We start from the raw sequence: 21411 nt of genomic DNA, 5'->3' as shown, positions 1-21411 counted from the left end.
CAAATCGATTAAAACTGTTGTGTTGGTTATTTATTGATTTGCCATATGCTAAGACTGTCATTCCTTTTTTATAAACTTCAGTAAATTGTGTATGATCATTCAATGTTTTTGATATGGTTATGCCTAAATATTTGTACGTTTTACTTTCTTTTAATGTCAAGTTTCCTAGTTTCAAAATTGTGTCCTTTTTGTGGAGTTTCTTGCCAAAATACATTATCTGTGACTTGGATTGGTTATAACTGAGTTTCCATTTACTAGCGAACTGAGCTGCTATATCAAGCATACTTTGAAGTTCACTTGCATCATTTGCTATTAAAGCTACATCATCTGCCCAAAAAAGTCCTGGAATTATTTGTGTTCCTTTCCTCACCCCTAGTTTTGATTCAAATAACATTTTTGCAAATTCATTTATATAAATTGAGAAGAGTAGGGGGCTTAAAACGCATCCTTGTTTTACACCTTCACTGGTTTCAAAGTATTCAGTCTCAATATCATTAAAATTGACCTTATTAAAAACATTCTCATACATGTCATCTATAATATTCCATAATTGTCCTTGTATTCCTGCTTTCCACAAGGATACTCGCAAACCATCCCTCCAAACTCTATCAAACGCTTTTGAGAAATCAAGAAATGCTACATAAGTAGATTTCTTACTCGATTTCCTTAAGGACGCTATACCTTTGAGTGTAAACACATGATTCTCACATCTCCTATCTTCCCTAAAACCTCCTTGAATTTCTCCCAGAATGTTATTTTCTTCAACAAATTTTCTTAACTTTGTTTCAATAATCTTACTGTAAATTTTTGAAACACAGGAATTTAGAGTGATACCTCTGTAGTTGTTGAGGTCTTTTGTATCACCCTTTTTGTGGATTGGTTTTACAACACCCTCTTTCCAGGCATCAGGAATTTTGCTTTCTCTTAGAAAGGACTTAAAAAGTAACGTTAATGTCTGGGTTATTGTATCGCCACCATTCCTAATAAATTCATTGACGATGTCATCAGGACCACAAGCTTTTCCAGATTTGGTCGATTGTATTGCTTTTAGAACATCGTCTTTTGTTATATCTATAGTATTAATTACTGGAGAGTTTGTATCAATCTCCTTTTTAAAAATATTATTTCTTATTAAATATAGTTCCTCACATATTTGATCATGAAAGTTTGTCACATTATTAATTTCCCTATTCATCTTCCCTAAAGTATTCCAGTAATGTTTCAAGTTCTTCTTAATGCAGCACTCGGATACAACTGTTGAGACGCATTCAATTTAAAAGACTACTGAACTACTAGTCTAAGAGTAAACATGAAAAAAACAGCTCCTTAGCGCAAGCATAATTGTGAAATTTATTTGTTTTTACAAATATGAAAAAAAAATATTTTGAAAAAGCTTGAACCCAGAATGGGGCGCAGTATGAATTTTTTTGATGGTGCAGAATGAGGCGCACAGAATGATGGCACAACTAGGGAGCACACAATGCTTATTTTGAAAAATATGGCAGCGCAAAGAATCGATTTCGTTCTCCTAACACACCTCCTGTCATGTACGTTGTGATTTCTGCCCAGTGCTCTGAATGTCAAAGTGAAGAAATTTGATGAATGCCTTGATGAATGCCATCTTCGGTACATATATTGGTCATTATGGGACCTTGAATAATGTCATTTTGTTTATCTGATCAGATTCAAAATGGGGGACTAGAGACTATTTTGGTTTAACAAGTGCTATTTAGTAGCTACCTCTTTGACATGCCCTGACCAATCATGTTCAAACTTTATATTTATATACACATATGCACATGGGTTCATTTGACAATTTGAATCAAGATGGTCTAATGCCGGCCATTTTAATATAAAACATGCCCACCATTCTAGAATCAGATCTTAGTCATGTATGGACGGATTTCGCTCAAACTTGTTACATACATAAGACATTATAGAACCTTGATGAATGCCTCTTCTTTTTTAGATAGGATTCAAAATGGCCAACCAATGGCCATTTTGTTCTAATGAATACAGTTCTTGAGCCATATCTCTAACATTTCCTGAGCATTCATTTTCACTTCACATTAAAATTGACATTGAGGTGATGCATTGAGATTGACTACCTGTAATACCAAACGGGAAATGTGCATTGTCAATGCTTGTTTATTTATCGGCTGACAATATGTTATTCACAACATTTTCATCTGTTGAACAGTTGGTATAAGAGTTACTATACCATAATCATGCTTAATCTGCATGTAATATTTTGTTATCACCAGTCAAACTCAGATGCTGTACGACAATCCTCCAAACAACGTGCACCAAGAACTCCCTCTGGTGGCAAATCTGGTTTCACCTGGGCTTCGTTCACCTCAACCACTTCAGGTGCACCATTTTTCCGATTCCATGGTTTCCACGGATATCCTGCAATTAGTGGCAAGACAATAATAACAGGTGTGTGTCGTGTTGTATGTTTTGATAATTATAATCGTTGTAATATTTGTTGTGAAAGTCGTGTGTTTCAAACCTCTTGCAACTTCAGAATATTCTTGCACTCTTTTGTCTTTCAGACGTCACATTCTCCAACTTCGGTAGTGCTTGTGGAACAACAGATGTTGCTATTATCACAAATCCTGCCAATGTTGATGCTATGCATCCAATCTTTATGACAGGAGCAAACTTTGTGGATGTCCTACCCACATCAAAAGTTTTTATACATTGGCCATCTTTAGCGTAAGTTTATTTCTATGAATTATAGTTATATGTGGTGTATTTCCTGGTATTTCATCATTCTGTGGTGCAATTTCAAGGAATGACTGCAACAACACTTTTACCGTACTTGACAGCGTTAGCGCCCATGCCCTGGCAAGCGTCCACCCCCCACTTTTGCGCAATTTTTAGTCCCCGTTCGGACGCAGTCCGAAAACGGGGACTTATGTTTTGCCCTGTGTGCGTCCGTCCGTCCGTGCGTCCGTCCGTGATCACCTGTATCTCGAACATGCATGGACCGATTAAGTTCAAACTTCACTCATACATCACACATTATATGGGACATATGCACATGCATTTTTTTCATGATCCGATTAACGATAGCCGAATAGCGGCCATTTTAAGGCCGAAAATGCATCAAAATCGCACATTTTCACCATTCCGGACCCGGATCTCAGTTATGCATGGACGGATTTTGTTCAAATTTGGTACATACATTAAACATAATAGGACCTTGATGCACGACATTTTTTTTTTTGGATCGGGTTCGAAATGGCCGACTGGCGGCCATTTTGTTTTAAAGAATTCAGTTCTGGATCCGTATCTGAGACATGCTTGGATTGATCGAGTTCAAACTTCACACACACAAGGTACATCATGTCACAAATATGTATGTGCATTTGTTTCATGATCTCATTAACGATAGCCAAATGGCGGCCGCTTTAAGGCCGAAAATGCATTGAAATCGCACATTTTCACCATTCTGGACCCGGATCTCAGTTATGCATGGATGGATTTTGTTCAAATTTGGTACATACATTAAACATAATAGGACCTTGATGCACATCTTTTATTTTTTTTCGGATCAAGTTCGAAATGGCCGACTGGCGGCCATTTTGTTAAAGAATTCAGTTCTGGATCCGTATCCAAGACATGTCTGGATTGATCAAGTTCAAACTTCACACACACATGGTACATCATGTCACAAATAGATATGTGCATTTGTTTCATGATCTGCTTAACAATAGCGGAATGATGGCCATTTTAAGGCCGAAAATGCATCAAAATCACGTATTTTCACAATTCCAGAACCGGATCTCAGTCATGCATGGATGGATTTTGTTCAGATTTAGCACAATGTGTTGTACATATGCAGGTGCATTTCGGTCATGATCTGCTTTGAATGTATATGTCACTCAAATATGAACGGAACGGGGACGTGTCATTGACAATGACTTGTTATATTTGGGGTCACATTCGGCAAAGCGCCCACCCCTTCAAAATGCAACTAATTTAAAACTTGGTCTTGCGTGACGAATCTTGGTAATCGTTTTTATATGATACAGCGTTGATATCGTCCGCTGTGAACATGTTGTGAATGCGTAGAACACGGTAACCGTGCATAAACTACGCTTCGACAACAACCTGTTAATACAAGTGAAATGCGATAAATATTTCATGCCATATTCAGTTTACCTCTCAAAAATGACTACCGTAGTTTTTTTGAAAAACCATGTTGTTTATTCGCTGAAATCAATTCCAACAGATCTTACTTCGACATCGATAATTCACTTGCGCATTGCATTACCAGAAAGTCTTCGGGAATTTCCGAAGAATTGTGTCAGTACAACACAGCATTCTGATTGGTTAATAACCAACTTGACCCATTAGGTTAAAGAACGCTGCTGCAAGTCAAATGTGCAAATGCATCATGGCGGAAAGTGATTTTCATCGAGAGTTTGCGTACAATCCAACACCTTCGTCAGTGGAGATAATATGACAATTTTGACTTTGACTGTGTTCCAACAGACTCAAATGTTTTTAATTTCGTAAATTGTGGTGGTACGTTATTAATATTGTAATAAAATGTGCATATTTTTTGTGATCATTTCTGTTTTTTCTTCATTGTGAAAATCAATGACGACTCAACTAATTTCGTAATTTGATTTTCCCTCAAAGACGTAATCTGTCACTTGATGAATCAAAATTTTCATTTGCACTCTTTTTCGAGGAGGGTGCTCGGGTAAGCGCCCACCCCCATGGTATTTTGGCTTTTTATGTATGTACACGTAGCAAGTAATCATTGCGAAGTAACATGATTATAATTGGGAAAGAACATAATACTCAAGGTATATTCATGCATAGAGATAAGGTTTACCCCATTTTGTCTCTATAATTTCAAATATTGATATTGGTATAGAGAATCGCATCCCCATAATTTCAAACTATGTGGAACAACATAAGAGTCAGGTTTAAATCACGCTAGATTACTAAAGATTTGTGTTGTAAACTGTGATAGTATATGGTGTAGCAAGCTATAATTGGCTTACACAGTATGTTTAAAACTATGTGTAGAGAAAGGTGTTGATCTGGCATAGTGATGTTTAAGCTAAATAGTTCATTGCTAAATAGCACACTTTATTAATATCATGTTTGATCTCTTTGATTTCAGTTTTGTAAATCCAGCAGATTGTGTGGACATGGATTGTGATGGAAAGAAGAAAGCCATTATCAAAGATCTTGATGGTGGATTGTTGGGGACACCAGGAACAGTGATACCAAAGTCTGAATATGAATGGGATGGTGATAGGAGACATGGAGTTGGTGATTACCGTATTCCAGTAACTCTACTGGCAAACCCAGATGGAAGTCGTAAGAACATCAATGATGTAGCACCAAAAAAAGGTTTGTCCATGCAGATAACATAATAAAATGTCAACTAATAACTTATATTAACCAGTAATTTAAAAATTATGCATATATAAACTCAGTATAAAACTGTCTATTTTTGATGAATGAAAGTTTAGAAATCCTTAATTTATGAAATTAACACTAATATGAAACACAGCTGTTGCATACGTGGAATCAAGAATGATTTTTTTTTAGTGCTTATCATATTGAGGATATGCAATTGTCTTTAATTCAGGTATTATAAGGAATGATGAGTGTGTCTTTCATGATGACTGGCACGCCTATGAGTGTCATGATTTAAACTACATTATGATGGTAATTGAGAGTATGGATGAAGATACCAAAACACGACGTGTATCACCAATTGGTCTTGTAGCTGATGGTTACATGGATTTAATTAATGGACCCATGGATAATGGTTGGTGTCTTGGGTATACGTGTCAAGAACGTATTAGCACCTTCTATACTATTGTTTCCAGTGGAAAGATTTATGACATGGCATTCACTGGCACCAATCCTCAAAACCTTCGTTTTCACCTCCTCAATGCTGATGATGATGAAACTGTGCGAATTGATATGTGGGGAGCAAATTCACAACGTTTAGATGTTTACCGCAATGATGCATATATTGCACCAACAAATGCTCAGTTGTCTGGTTCAAGCTTCACCTGGCTCCCTAGGAATCCTTCTCTTCCTGATGACCAGTATCTCCCAACAATAGGTGGTTCAAGTGGACAAAACTTCCATGACAATGAGGTTCAAACTCTGTATATTCTGATTCGTGGATCTGATGTAATTGAAGTTCGCATTAGTCCTGTAATAATTGTTGCATTCGGTGTTGATCCTGTCCATATTGATGACTTCTTCGAGATTAACTTGATTTCAAACCTCGCTAACCTGTTTGGTATTAGCACAGATCAAATCCGGGTAGTTGACATTGTCAGAGAGAGCAAGAGACGTAGAAGAGCTGTAGATCCTGCAACTGTGACAGTGGAAATTGGTGATCCTCCAACACCAACTATTGATTCATTGGCAGTTAATGGCACTGATAATTCTACATTTTATGCCAGTGAGTACTGAATTTCATTGTATTATCGCTCTTTATCATGTGTATATTGTCATCATATCTTCAATTTTGAATGCAGAGGTGGGTGTCTGCTCAACATTATCACTTTAAACACGGACTTGCATGTTGGGGTTTGTTCATATGTGAATGTGTCCAGAAAAGCATAATGTATGTCAATTTGGCTTTGTTGACCTTTGACCAACTAGTGGCAATTTTTGTTCTAAAAAGCAACATTGGAACATGTCATCAGCCTTCCTTGGGACGATTTCATTTTCAAACTAGCCTTGGTACATTAATAAATAATTTTGTGTTCTCAAATTTTTTTTTTAGCCAATACAAACTGTAGATGACATACAAACAGAGCTGTGAGCTAAATTCATTTCTCTACGATGTGTATTACCAACATTAAAGCACATTGGCTGACTGTATCAACTTTTTTGTACAACAAATTTTGGTGATTCAGCAATTATAATTGCATACAAGTTTTTAACAATAGCTAAAAAGCATCGCTGAATCATCAACAGCAAAATTTAGCATCTTCCATTTCCATATTTTAGGTAACTTGTTGCTATGGTAATCATCTAGTTATTTATGATATTAAAGGTCATATAGATACTGTGCGATTTGTATTATGTACATCACATAAAATTATTTTATTGAACTCTAGAACAATTCTGTGGAGAAAAAAAATACTTGATCGGCCACAAAATGTCCCTGCATATTTGACATTTATGTACGATAGTATTTAACATCTATGTATGATAGTATTTAACATCTATGTATGATAGTATTTAACATCCGTGTATGATAGTATTTAACATCCGTGTACGATAGTATTTAACATCCGTGTACGATAGTATTTAACATCCGTGTACGATAGTATTTGACATCCGTGTACGATAGTATTTGACATCTATGTATAATAGTATTTAACATCCGTGTATGATAGTATTTAACATCCGTGTACGATAGTATTTAACATCCGTGTACGATAGTATTTAACATCCGTGTACGATAGTATTTAACATCCGTGTACGATAGTATTTAACATCCGTGTACGATAGTATTTAACATCCGTGTACGATAGTATTTAACATCCGTGTACGATAGTATTTAACATCCGTGTACGATAGTATTTGACATCCGTGTACGATAGTATTTGACATCTATGTATGATAGTATTTGACATCTGTTTATGATAGTATTTGACATCTTTGTATAATAGTATTTGACATCTATGTATGATAGTATTTGACATCCGTGTATGATAGTATTTGACATCTATGTATAATAGTATTTAACATCCGTGTACGATAGTATTTGACATCCGTGTACGATAGTATTTGACATCTATGTATGATAGTATTTGACATCTGTTTATGATAGTATTTGACATCTTTGTATAATAGTATTTGACATCTATGTATGATAGTATTTAACATCCGTGTATGATAGTATTTGACATCTATGTATAATAGTATTTAACATCCGAGTACAATAGTATTTGACATCTATGTATAATAGTATTTAACATCTATGTATAATAGTATTTGACATCTATGTATGATAGTATTTGACATCTGTTTATGATAGTATTTGACATCTGTTTATGATAGTATTTGACATCTGTTTATGATAGTATTTGACATCTGTTTATGATAGCATTTGACATCTGTTTATAATAGCATTTGACATCTGTTTATGATAGTATTTGACATCTGTTTATGATAGCATTTGACATCTGTGTATGATAGCATTTGACATTTATGTATGATAGTAGCCTGTAGAGTTGTACATTAATAGTTATTGACTGGCCAACAACATTTGAGCCTTATTGCCCTTAATGTCAGTAAAATCAGCTATCTACGATACGATCAATATTGTTAGTAACATTTATGTTTGTTCCCTTGTCAACAGAATTGGCTGTCTATGATACAATGTAGCTTCTTGCCAAATAATTACAATTATGCTGAGTCTCGTGCCAGACATCACAATCAGTATATGCTGGTGGTCTGTTACAGTATGAGTAGGGGATAGAATCTCTGATTTGTATTTGGTCCAACTATAAATTCACATATTTTCTATTTATCAGATTCCAATTATACTGGTCTCAATGATAGTTTATCATTTGAGGAATTAGAAGAGATAGCATCTTACCTTGTAAATGAAGGTCAGAGTGGTGGATTGGATGATGCATTGGGTGTAGAAGTATTAACATTATCAGTCACTGATCCAGTAGCACCCGCAGTAGATTCAACTGGTGGTGTGAGAGCAACAAATGAAACTGGTGGGCCAGCTGATGGAGATGTCAGGTATTTTTCTTATTGTTCAGTCTGCAACAAAACACTTGGAAAATTAATCTGCGTAATGATAGGCACACAATTCAAGCTGATAGAAATAACTTATCTATTGTTTGTAGGTATGATGAATTGGTTGAAGAAACTGATGATGAGCTAGCTCTGATATATCAAATTCCTAAACGATTAAATATTTACCATGAAATCTCAGGAGCATATGAAGGAGCGATATTTCAACAGCAACCAGTCATTGATGCTCTTGATGCTCTGGTAACTACAGATTTTTTTCTCAAAATATTTGATATCATTTATTGATGTATTTTAAAAGATAAATAAAGACAGTGAATATTACTATATTATTGTTTTGTTAAAAGAATGAATTCTAAAGTTGGACAAATTATTGTGACAGGGCTCAGATTGTGTACTAGTATGTATGAAATGCATTTATCTTTCGCTTTTCTGTTCATTCAGGGTGACCATGTAAACAACCTTGGTCATAGTTCATCACCATGGCAACTGAGTGTATCACTTACACCTAACACAGGCAATGCCAGAGCACAGTTGCTAGGTAACACCAGTGTGGTATTCGTTAATGGATATGCTAATTTCACCAATTTAGCCATCACACATGCTGGAGATTACATCCTAGACTTCGTCATCACTGTCCCAGAAAACACAACATTAGGTGTTGTTTCCATTTCATTCACTGTATCCAATCGTCCATACTCTCTGGGTGTTGTAGCTGTTCCTGATTCTGCTTATGAAGGCGAGTTATTCACACCACAGCCTATCATTGAAATTGTTGATACCATTCTAGGTGAAACTGCAGAAAATATCTCATGGAAGGTATGTGCTCAACTGGAATCTTATATTATATATAAAATATTTTAATATTTAGTTTCATGACGAGTCCATTCTTGTTTAAGCAAATATGTAAACCATCGTTCAGTCTGGTATACCAATTGATATTTCACATGCACATAACATGTAATAGTGTATTCATATATAAGTGCTAGTTTAGAATAAAAGTATGTTTTCTCTTCTGATTTTGATCAATGTTCAGTGGTTTCATTAAGAATCAGCCGCCGGCCATATGGCCAGCTACAAGCCCAAATTGGCCATCTACTTTCTGGCCCCGACCGCCTATGACGAAATTTACTTAAAGCCTACACAAAAATTCTGCACTCATTACATAAATCCATGTTTTTAAAAAAAAATTATGGAAATGTGTGTGAGTGAAATATGACATCACTTTGTTTTATGTTCATTTTAGGGTCACACATGGACATCACACATCGAGTTGTTTATGCCTTCATTGTATCTGGGTAACCTTCAAGGCAACCAGACTGCCCCTGTCCAAGCAGACACCTCACAGACTGCATACTCTGATTTATACATTGATACATATGGCAAGGACTATCTCCTTGAAGTGACAGTTACATCCAGTCCAGCTGACTATGAACTAACAGTGGTATTGTCAAACTTTGATGTGATTGATCCTAATGCATCTATCCCGTCTGGCTCCACAAAGAGTGTGACGTTGACATTTGATGAGGATTACAACAGTGTAGTTTCTGGTTTAGAAACTTACTTTGCTATAATGTTTGTCAACCATATGAATGCAAGATATACCCATTTGACAGTGAGCAATGTCCAGCTTTCAGAAGGTATGTACATTTTGTATGCTTGATATGAATGCAAGATATACAAATGTGACTGTTAGCAATGTCCAGCTGTCTGAAGGTATGTATGCTTGATATGAATGCAAGATATACAAATATGACTGTCGGCAATGTCCAGCTTTCTGAAGGTACAGTACAGTTCTCGCGAAAGCTTTGGCTTTTGTGGCATCATTGTCGCATACGCATGGCTTCATTGTCGCCTCAGCATCGCATCAGCTTCGCGTCATTAAAAATTGAAGCTGTGTTCGCCTCTCTTATTTTGTGGCATCATCGTGGCCTCAGCTTCGCAGTCTCATGGCATCAACATGGCATCAGCTTCAAAGTATTGTGACATGATTATGACCTCATTATTTTCACATGGAAAGGCAGTAGAGAAAAACACGTGTACAGAAGTTCGATATGTAATCGATTTGAAATTGAAAGCGGAATAAAATAATATGACCAAGAGTAAAATGACATTTTAAAAAGATATCTTGTTTAATTATTTAATGTTGTGAGTATTGGGTATTAAAAACTATGTGAAGTACATTGCGATCTGCAAGGTGACGAGTGTCATATTGACTGCAAGGAAAAACGTGATAAATTTAAATCACACGATGCAATTGTCGTTCGGAAACAACACAATTTGCTATACGAAATGAAACTGTTCTTGTTATAAAATTACCTTATTTTCATTCATTATATTTGCTGGTAAGAGAACAGATTCAGATTCCTCATTTTGGTGGTATTTTTCTGTGTTTCGTTTAGTTTTAGCCGAGTCCGATTCCATGCCCGGACTACTAATACATGCAAAATACGCGAACACCACCTGGTGCGTCGGCGTTGTCGCCTGCCATCTTGATACAAAGTTCCAAAACAAGTGCATACATTTCCAACTATGATTGGATGGTTGTGGTGGCGTCGGTCTGGTAAAATTTTACATCCAATTTTCAAAATTAAGTCACGATCAGTGACCTGAGCCTGATCTATACGTACTTTAAAAGTATTCTCACAAAAAAATATTTTCGAATAAAAACGAGCCACAGGCCTGGTAAAAAATCGAATAGCACTTGACATGCAGAAATAATTTATTGGGCTCCAGAAAAAAAGTGTTCATTTAGTTGTAGCCGTAAATATTTGGTGACCAGTCGATGAACAATTTGAAACTCATTATACACACAGAAGTCCTTCGATACTGAATATCATCGACCCCAATCTGGTTTACCTTATTTCCCAACTTGCAAAACTGATTTGTATCTCAGCCCAGTTTTTCTTTTTTTTTTGAACTGAGGTCAAATCCCAGTCGTTTGTCAAAATATACCGATGTTTTTCAGTGAATGACTGTGAAGCCTGTCACAGCACAGTGAATCGACGCCGGGGATTGGACAGTACGACGACCCTTCAATTAGCGTCAAATATGCTTTGTTACAACATCATTGATTTGCTGAAAGTCACCTGATCGGAGCACGACCTGGGTCACAGAACCATATTTGTCCGTATTATCAACGGGACTTTGCGAGAGAACCACACCCACATTTTCAACCATTTTTAGCGCGAAAGTTGCCAACAAATGTCGAAAAACTTTTTATGGATTTGAATAAAATAAAGCTAGCGATTGGTAAGGCTGGTTAATAATATATCCCCCGATGCTCTTCAAATTTTTTTAATTTTATTTCAAGGCGAGAAATGGATAATTGAAGTTCCATCGATTTCAAGGCGACTGTTTCACCGCGACAACTCTACGCTGTGTTGTAGTTTCACGAGGTAAAAAAATATATATAATAAATAGTACTTGTTTAATTATTTGGTTTTACAGCCCGCAAATTACGGGACATGATCCCCATGAATTACGATAAATAAATGCTGATTGTGTTGAATAATGGACGTCGGGACCGTTTGGAGAAGCCAACGGGCATCGACATTCCAAACAAATTATTGGGACACGGTCGGTAGACATTTCAGACAAATGAAATTATTAACGAAAGACAAGATTTTTCCATATATTTACGAACATACTGTCACACCAAATATATGCAAAATTGACAAATACACAAAGAGATATTAGGTTTTATTTTAGCCTTAGAAATATTTTCTTTTACTCAGTCCATGCGTGGGTGTTCTATTTAGCTTCATGGTCCTTCGGCTTGTGTTCTCCTTGGGGGAAATAACAATAATTATACAAATCGTAAACTCAACACAGTCAGGAAAAGAAACCTGGACAACCATGTCGTACTTCTGTTGAAATACATTTTGTAGCAGTGCGTCAGAATATTGTTTAAAATAGAATAGTCAATCCCAGCCAAATCTAGGTCAAAGGGTCAGATTGCGTGCATATAATTATAGATAGTTAAAACAAAAAGTATTTGCACTTTTGACGGTTGTTCAACATCTATGCACGGTTACTAAACTAGTAATCGTGATCTATGAAAACCAGAAAATTGTTAGTAGTCCGAATTTTTGCACAGTCGAAAATAAAGCAGAAATTCAACAAGCGGTCGCAAAAGCGAGCGATTGAAAAGCGAAAGCGGGCGAGAGGTTGGGCGAAATGAGTTCTGTACTTCTTTGTTTGATGAAGCGATGCTGATGCCACATTGTCGCCATAATGAGACCACAATGAAGCGAAGCGATAACCGCCTAACTTTTTAATGTCGCGACATTGATGCAATGCTGAAGCCATAACAATGCGATGCTGAAGCGAAGGTGAAGCTGAAGTGAAGCCAAAGCTTCATGTGACTGTTAGCAATGTCCAGCTGTCTGAGAATATGTATGCTTGATATACAAATGTGACTGTGAGCAATGTCCAGCTGTCTGAAAATATGTATGCTTGATATGAATACAAGGTATACAAATGTGACTGTTAGCAATGCCCAGCTGTCTGAAAATATGTATGCTTGATATGAATACAAGATATACAAATGTGACTGTTAGCAATGTCCAGCTGTCTGAAAATATGTATGCTCGATATGAATACAAGATATACAAATGTGACTGTTAGCAATGTCCAGCTGTCTGAAGGTATTTATGCTTGATATGAATACAAGATATACAAATGTGACTGTTAGCAATGTCCAGCTGTCTGAAGGTATTTATGCTCGATATGAATACAAGATATACAAATGTGACTGTTAGCAATGCCCAGCTGTCTGAAAATATGTATGCTTGATATGAATACAAGATATACAAATGTGACTGTTAGCAATGCCCAGCTGTCTGAAAATATGTATGCTCGATATGAATACAAGATATACAAATGTGACTGTCAGCAATGTCCAGCTGTCTGAAGGTATGTATCTTGATATGAATGCAAGATATACAAATGTGACTGTTAGCAATGCCCAGCTGTCTGAAAATATGTATGCTTGATATGAATACAAGATATACAAATGTGACTGTTAGCAATGTCCAGCTGTCTGAAGGTATGTATCTTGATATGAATGCAAGATATACAAATGTGACTGTTAGCAATGCCCAGCTGTCTGAAAATATGTATGCTTGATATGAATACAAGATATACAAATGTGACTGTTAGCAATGCCCAGCTGTCTGAAAATATGTATGCTTGATATGAATACAAGGTATACAAATGTGACTGTTAGCAATGCCCAGCTGTCTGAAAATATGTATGCTTGATATGAATACAAGATATACAAATGTGACTGTTAGCAATGCCCAGCTGTCTGAAAATATGTATGCTTGATATGAATACAAGATATACAAATGTGACTGTTAGCAATGCCCAGCTGTCTGAAAATATGTATGCTTGATATGAATACAAGATATACAAATGTGACTGTTAGCAATGCCCAGCTGTCTGAAAATATGTATGCTTGATATGAATGCAAGGTATACAAATGTGACTGTTAGCAATGCCCAGCTGTCTGAAGGTATGTATCTTGATATGAATGCAAGATATACAAATGTGACTGTGAGCAATGTCCAGCTGTCTGAAGGTATGTATGCTTGATATGAATACAAGATATACAAATGTGACTGTTAGCAATGTCCAGCTGTCTGAAGGTATGTATCTTGATATGAATGCAAGATATACAAAGGTGACTCAGTATATGTGTGTCTCATTAACAATTGGCCCCTTCAACAATCTTCTTGTGGGACGTGGTAAATTCATTAAAGACCATATCACTGAGTTACAAAGTTAGATCAATACAAAGCCCTCAAATCTGCTGTTTTTACATCCTGCAGGAAGTATAGTGGTTACATTTGATGCAACAGGCTCAACAGATGACTTGGATAATACTCTTATTGTAATGTGGGAGGATGTGAAAAATGGACTGATATTAAAGTTCAATGGGACTGAATTGGTGTCTACGGAAAGCATGTTAGTCGATGGAGAGGATTTCTATGGCAATGATTCAGAGGTAAATATTACCATCAATGCTTGTGTTATATTTCAGATTGAAAAGTATTTGGTGGTATAATTTTGAACCAATGTCTGTGCGAAGACACTTTTCAACAAACATTAAACCAGTATTAAGATCCAGCAGAAATGCAGTAATGTGCGAAGCCATTTAGAAAAATCTTTTACCACAGCAACTGTCAGTTGAAAAAAACATTTCTCAATAACTTTATAGTTTTTCTTTTGCTATTATTATGTTTATTGACAAATTATATGGTAACCAAAAACAATACCATACATATTAAATTATTGGAATTTTGACAAATATAATTTGTTTAGCACTTGCTGTAGACTCTGACTTGTGTTCTAATTGAAGTTTTTTCTCTTCCTTTCTAGACTTTATCAGAATCTTATGTATTGGTCATTATTTTATCTAGTGTGTTTGGTTTTATAGCCGTTTGTGTTATTGGTGTTTGTATCTATCTTATCTACAAGAAACAACACTCAGGTATGTTTAACATTTCACTGAAAGGCATAGAAATGATAAATTAACGCAGAATAGTGGGACCATTTATTGTAGGTGTTGTCTGTTGGCACACTTGCATGAATGACCAACGTGTGTTACTTGTATGGATGAAAATTAGTTTTATTATCTCCTGGCAGGCTGTCGGCAAGGGATATAATACAAGTCTCAGCATATGAGTTAGAGCGGGTATGGGACTAGAGTAATAGATGAATAGCATATATACATTACACGTCAAAAGTATTGTCGAGATGCCCAAGATTTGAAAAACCTGTAATTTTCTTACCAAAATGACAATCAATTGTATGTAGATGCACAATATAATAAATCTAACCATTGCCATTATTTTGCACCATCACTCGATCGTACGAACACGAAAATCTTGATTTTTTTTCCACCATTGTTTTGCTATGCCGTGTCATCTCATTAGCATGAAATTTAATGATAGTGTTTAATGTTGTAATTTTCCCGCCCATTTTATAAATATTCTTGATATGGTGAATCAATATCTTGATTCTAGCACGATCCAATCAAGGTCAAAGGGCAGGAATTTCTTTGTAAGCAACTAGCTGTCACTCTGTTTTACATAACTTGGCTTTGATAGCTCTGCCTATTTTGTAAATTTACGTTTTGAATATGCTTCACGAGCCTTACAGATTTCTAATTTTTCGAAGGGTCACTTGTTAGCACAGCATACTTCGGGAAGTAATAATTGTTCAATAGTTCGTTCTTTGGAGATTTCTGAACATTGTGTTCGTTACAACCTGGGAAAAATGGAATATATGGAAATATGGCGAATTTACCAAGATCTGGCTGACCAAGAAGGACAATTTTGCAGATCAGTATGCATGAACGGTTCAAAACAGCATGAAGAATACGCAATGAATAGGAAAAATATTAGTGTTTCCACTGTGCACCAACGTTTATGTGAAGTGAATATGAACGCATACACACACAAAAACAATGTATGTGGCGAAGAAAAAACCTCTACTGGTCTGTGGACTTACGAGGATTGAAGTTGAGTCCTGATTTCCCGATAGAAAACCTGTGGGAGTGCTGTACACAGGTGTCATGTGACAAAGTTATCCAAGCTGTACACAGCAGTAAATTTGAAAATGTACCATTAGTAAAACGACAGAAACTTGTCAGATCGATGCCATCAAGGATGCCATCATTCGAAACATCGGTGGAGCTACTCCATACTGAATTTGTAATAGGCGAGCAACGCACACATGTTTTGGTGTTCATTTACTTGATTCATTGATCTCTTATGTCACTTTACATGGGAAACCCCATAAATGCATAGGTGTGTGTTGGAAGCAATACTATTTCTTATATATTGTTTGCAAAAATTAGTATAAAATTTGTGTCTTGACAATACTTTTGACATGTAGTGTATGAGGACTATTATATATACATGGGACTTAGGTAATAACATATTTTTTAATTAAAGATGTCACTAGAAGTGCAAAGCAAATTTTTGCAAAACATGTTAAATCTGCATTTCTATTTTTGTGGCTATGTTGAATGAATGTAATTCAATTAATGTAAATATGTAATTTGATTACGAAATGCATTTTGTGCAGTACTTTTTCAACTTCTTTTTGAAAACTACAAGCATGAATGCTTGGGTATGCCTCTCTTAAATTTGTTCATTTCATGATGATATCTTCAATGCTCTAATTTTGGGGAATATTTCTGTAATTTTTGGTAAAAAGTGATATTTTCGACTTCTTATTATAAAAAACCACACGTGCAATTGCTTTGATATTACATATATAGGGACTACATGTGGACCTCTCTCAGATATCTTTAATTCTATAATTTAAGTGAATATTTTGTAATTTTTGGTAAAAAGTGATATTTTCGACTTCTTGTTGAAAATAGCAAGTCCAATCGCTTTGATACTATACATATTGTTCATTTTCTAATGCTGAATGATGGCCATTTTAAGGCCGAAAATGCATCAAAATCACGTATTTTCACAATTCCGGAATTTGGATTTTGGATGGATTTTATTAAGATTTAGTACAATGTGTTGTACATATGCAGGTGCATTTCGGTCATGATCTGCTTTGAATGTATATGTCACTCAAATATGAACGGAACGGGGACGTGTCATTGACAATGACTTGTATTTGTTTATCTTGTGTGAACAGGCAAAGATGTGGTGCAGGCTGAATCAATCCCAATAACAGATAAATTCCCAGAAAAAAGAACAATTTCCGAAAGATTACTAGGGGATAATACCAGTGATTGTAGTAGTGAGTCTGGTATAGCATCAAGTACGCCTGGAACACCACATGTTAAAATCAATGGACAGAAGTTTACGTTTGAGTAAGTAAACGACTCTTTCTCGAGCATTGCTCTCAACACTAATTAAAACCTTGAACAACGAACAAATTTTTTTAGATGGTTCTTGATTTCTGTTCATTTTATCTCATACTGATTTTTTAGAAGAAGCAAAGAAATCAATTTTATTCCATATTCTACCAACAGAAATGTGATGACTTTATTATGGAACAAAAATAAACCACATCGCTCACCAAATTTGCACCTGAAATAGAAGATGACCACTTTAAAATGAGTGGGTGTGATAAGAACATGTCAGTGCTGAAGCTTTTCATACCCTAAAACACTAACTGACATCTGAAACTGATTGTGATTATGTTACAGATTTACCCAAGAAGATTTGGACAATATGAACATATCAAGCAGACCAGTCAGTGCCATGTCAGCACGAACTGGTTTCAACACACCAATCAGATCTCCAACTATCATAATGGTCTCACTACCACCTGGTTCCGCCACGCCCTCTTGTAATCAAGAAACTGGTAAGTTTCAATACATGCAGATGTGTCTGTTGGTTCATACTGATCTTGTTCTACAAAGACTGTTATAGTTGTCTCTGATTCCATATAAATTCTGTTTTATTTGGATTATAACCAATTTATGTCCCAGTCACCTATCTCAGCAAAAAATATACGCCTGTCTAGGTCAAGTGGACAGACAGTAATTTTTCTTCTAATCACCTGTCTCAGTTTAAATCTGCCTGTCTGAATCGGGGGGACATTGTCAATGGCTTTGTTTTTGTTAGGTGAAAAAATTTGGTCTGGTCCCAATTACTGTTGTTGAGAAATATTAAATTTACTTTTCTCGATGAAAGGTATTCATACTAGTAAAGTTGACAGCATTGTGTATTAATATTTTCTTCATTTTCCAGAACTGAATGTGGAAGAAAGCATGACTGTTATTGCAATGAATGGTGATCGCTCCTTCAGTGGACTTGGCAATGTGGTGGTGAATTTGTCTGGCAGTATGGACAGATTGAGGAAGGAACTTGTCAAAGCATTGCCCAGCAAACTGAAAGGAAAGCCGTTTGTGTTTCTGCAAGAAACTTTGAATATTCTGGAAACTGTGAAAGAGAGGAAAGTTGTTGTATCAGAGATCTACAGAGGTGACTGTATTATGCTGAAGATACTACCTGATTCTGGTGAGTCCTTGTAATGGCATAAAACTTAGCACTACTTACATGGTTAATTACATTGGGTGCTTTATAGTGGCACAAACCTTACCACTTCTTATTCTGTTTCTCGATATGGAAATAATTTTTCCAAATAAGGTAGTATGCTTTATAGTTGCACAAGCTTTACCACTCCTTATATAAAATTACATATTATTAATTTAAAAGCAATGTCGGGTGCTTTGTAGTTGCACAAACTTTACCACTCGATATATGGAAATTACATTTTTAAGTAAGGTAGGGTGCTCCATCTATTAATCAATCAAAATTCCCCTGTAATAATAATATGGCTGTAGGGATAATAATTCCACTGTGTGGGTAGGGTTGCGTAATTTTTCCTGAGTTCAATCAATTATGTACTATGCACTTACACAATGAAAATAAAACTTGTTGCTGTTTGAATTTATGATGTAATTTGTTCTCACAATTTGTTTTTCAGCTGCTGAACGTTTCTTCTGCCGTTGTGGTGCTGTATCTCATTTAGAATGCACATTGTGTGGAAAGCAGTCATATTGCAGTGCACAATGCCAGAGTGCTGATTGGTCTCAACACATGCTAGTATGCCTGAAGGCTGATAATAAACTTCTCTTACCATGATACATATGGCGCAAATGATGTTCAGTTCTTGTACTTAGACACCTATCACATAATGCTGTATACTTAATATATGTCTAACCCGAGCCCTGTAAACAAGAAACTTGTTTAAACTGAACTCTCCTTGAATATGACTTTAAACGAATCCTGCAACAAAAAACACTGAATCATATTTAAATGAAGCCATGAAATTATAACTAGAAAAATGTCAAAAGCAAACCTCTTTTCTTATGCCATAGTCTGCTTTTATAGAAACCTTCTGTATTAGAACAAAACCATGTGCCTTCTATTCAAATAATATTATTTGAATGATCTACATTTGTATATCTTTCCACCTTTCATCATGAATTTCTTTTTCTGGGAAGTATGGTCTGTAAAACATAGTTGCAAATTCTTGAATACATCACCAATTTGAATATTAGGCCGTTGAACATTTATTATTTTTTAATATGTTTAAACCCCAAGCCATTTTTAACCAAAACCCTTGGAATATATACAGACTGCTATTCCTAAATTATATCCTAAAACTATAATCCTGAAATATTGCATATATCCAATATTATAGTTATCACCATAGTATTACATAGTATTAGGTAAACTGCTAGCTAAATTGCTGTATTGGTATTGATTGTTTATAAACACGTAATCCCATTGCAACAAAGTCAGTTCCTCCAGACATTGTTGCACCTCATATGTTACCACAATAAATCCAAACTTGTAGACATGTTGACTCAAGGTCAATTGTGAGACTTGAATATAAAATCTCTACCTATATAAAATATTCAAGAGATAATTAAGGTATTCAATTACTGGAGTAACTTTGTCAGATGTGTGTTACAGGATCAATAAACTTAAGATGTGTATATATTTGGAGTGTGTAATTTTTTGGTTTTTATACAATTATAGATTGTTATTTGCATAATAAAGATTGATTCATCAGAACACGTGATTGAATTAGTATGTGTAGGGTGGGGAAAAAGTCTCATTTTCACAACTTTATTTTGTATGTGCCACTGCAAAGTCATCCCACTTTAAAGAAAGTGAAAGTCAAAGAAGGCCCTTGGGGAGTAAATTTTGTTTATATCATTACTAGACAATTACTACCATTATTTGGTTGTGGTGTGTGTTAATTAAATGTTGCATTGAATATACAAATGTTCACCCTAAATAGCTCATTGTCAACCGAGGTGAAGCCAAGGTTGATAATGGGCTCTGAGGTTCTCTAAAACTATGTCCACCACTGCTGGGGTGAACATTTGTATTATTATACCAAATAAATCTTAAAACAAGACATTGTGGCACTCAATCATGGCAATTTTCCAGGTCGCACTCGTAGAGCTGAATTCATGTATGCATACAAATATACAAGTTGAAAGAGTTAAAGAGCAGTAAATTTATCAATGATGCCTTTTTACTTCTATGGTTGTGTTGATAAACCTAATTTTAGCAGCTTCTGCCTGCCAAAGTATTTTTACAAACACACCCTGTGCATAGCTATATGCCACGCTGTGTTCCAGTTGGCATTATAACACTGAAATGAGCTGCAAACCATTTCAACAAATGCACTATACATAATATGTCGATATACTGACAAAATTAAGTGGTGGTATCACATGAAATTTTGTCTTTGTGCCCCTGAACTGGCACGAATTGCTAATGAAACGGTATGTATGGTTGGAACATTAAATGAAAAATAGAACTGTACACCACTGCCAAAATCAGTCTAGTTTGACAAGAAAGAGCAACCAATACCTCGCCTGACTCTTAGACCATGCAATATCTTCGCATCAGATTAAACACATGTTTAGCTCATGACTAGAGAGATTATTCCGAAACCGCTAAAAGAAAATAGTAGTATGTGGATTATCTGCAATGAAGAAATTGTTTGATGAAAGAATATGTGGGAAAGCTAATCCCTGGGACAGAATGACAAAATTTAATACTCTTATGAAATTCTTCAACAAGGAAATTACACTTTAGATTATAACTTAAAGCTACAAATGTTATG

The 21411-nt window shown here is 35.6% G+C and overlaps 1 protein-coding gene across 1 annotated transcript; it reads left to right on the top strand.

Annotated features, from left to right (window-relative positions):
- The first annotated feature begins 1859 nt into the window (after positions 1-1859).
- LOC100374799 (fibrocystin-L-like) lies at positions 1860-19424 on the top strand. Its single transcript, XM_002740293.4, has 15 exons — positions 1860-1892; positions 2265-2439; positions 2556-2718; positions 5147-5379; positions 5621-6454; positions 8544-8763; positions 8871-9018; positions 9220-9594; positions 10022-10415; positions 14610-14785; positions 15160-15271; positions 17446-17623; positions 17963-18120; positions 18510-18779; positions 19249-19424. The coding sequence occupies exons 1-15, from the start codon at positions 1860-1862 to the stop codon at positions 19404-19406; spliced, it is 3627 nt and encodes a 1208-aa protein (XP_002740339.2). The 3' UTR covers positions 19407-19424.
- Positions 19425-21411: the final 1987 nt, after the last annotated feature.

This window comes from Saccoglossus kowalevskii, chromosome 10 (assembly GCF_978046115.1).
Source record: "Saccoglossus kowalevskii chromosome 10, keSacKowa6.1, whole genome shotgun sequence".
In the NCBI taxonomy this organism is placed as follows: Eukaryota; Metazoa; Hemichordata; class Enteropneusta; family Harrimaniidae; genus Saccoglossus; species Saccoglossus kowalevskii.
The sequence above is the reverse complement of the archived record's forward strand: the minus strand, read 5'-3'. Positions and strand labels throughout refer to the sequence as shown.

Excerpts from the sequence above, each read along its gene's own strand:
- LOC100374799 (XM_002740293.4), top strand. The coding sequence starts at position 1,860 with ATGCCCACCATTCTAGAATCAGATCTTAGTCAT. Across the intron at positions 1,893-2,264 it reads TAGAATCAGATCTTAGTCAT|TCAAACTCAGATGCTGTACG; the intron begins GTATGGACGGAT and ends TGTTATCACCAG. Across the intron at positions 18,780-19,248 it reads GAAGATACTACCTGATTCTG|CTGCTGAACGTTTCTTCTGC; the intron begins GTGAGTCCTTGT and ends TTTGTTTTTCAG.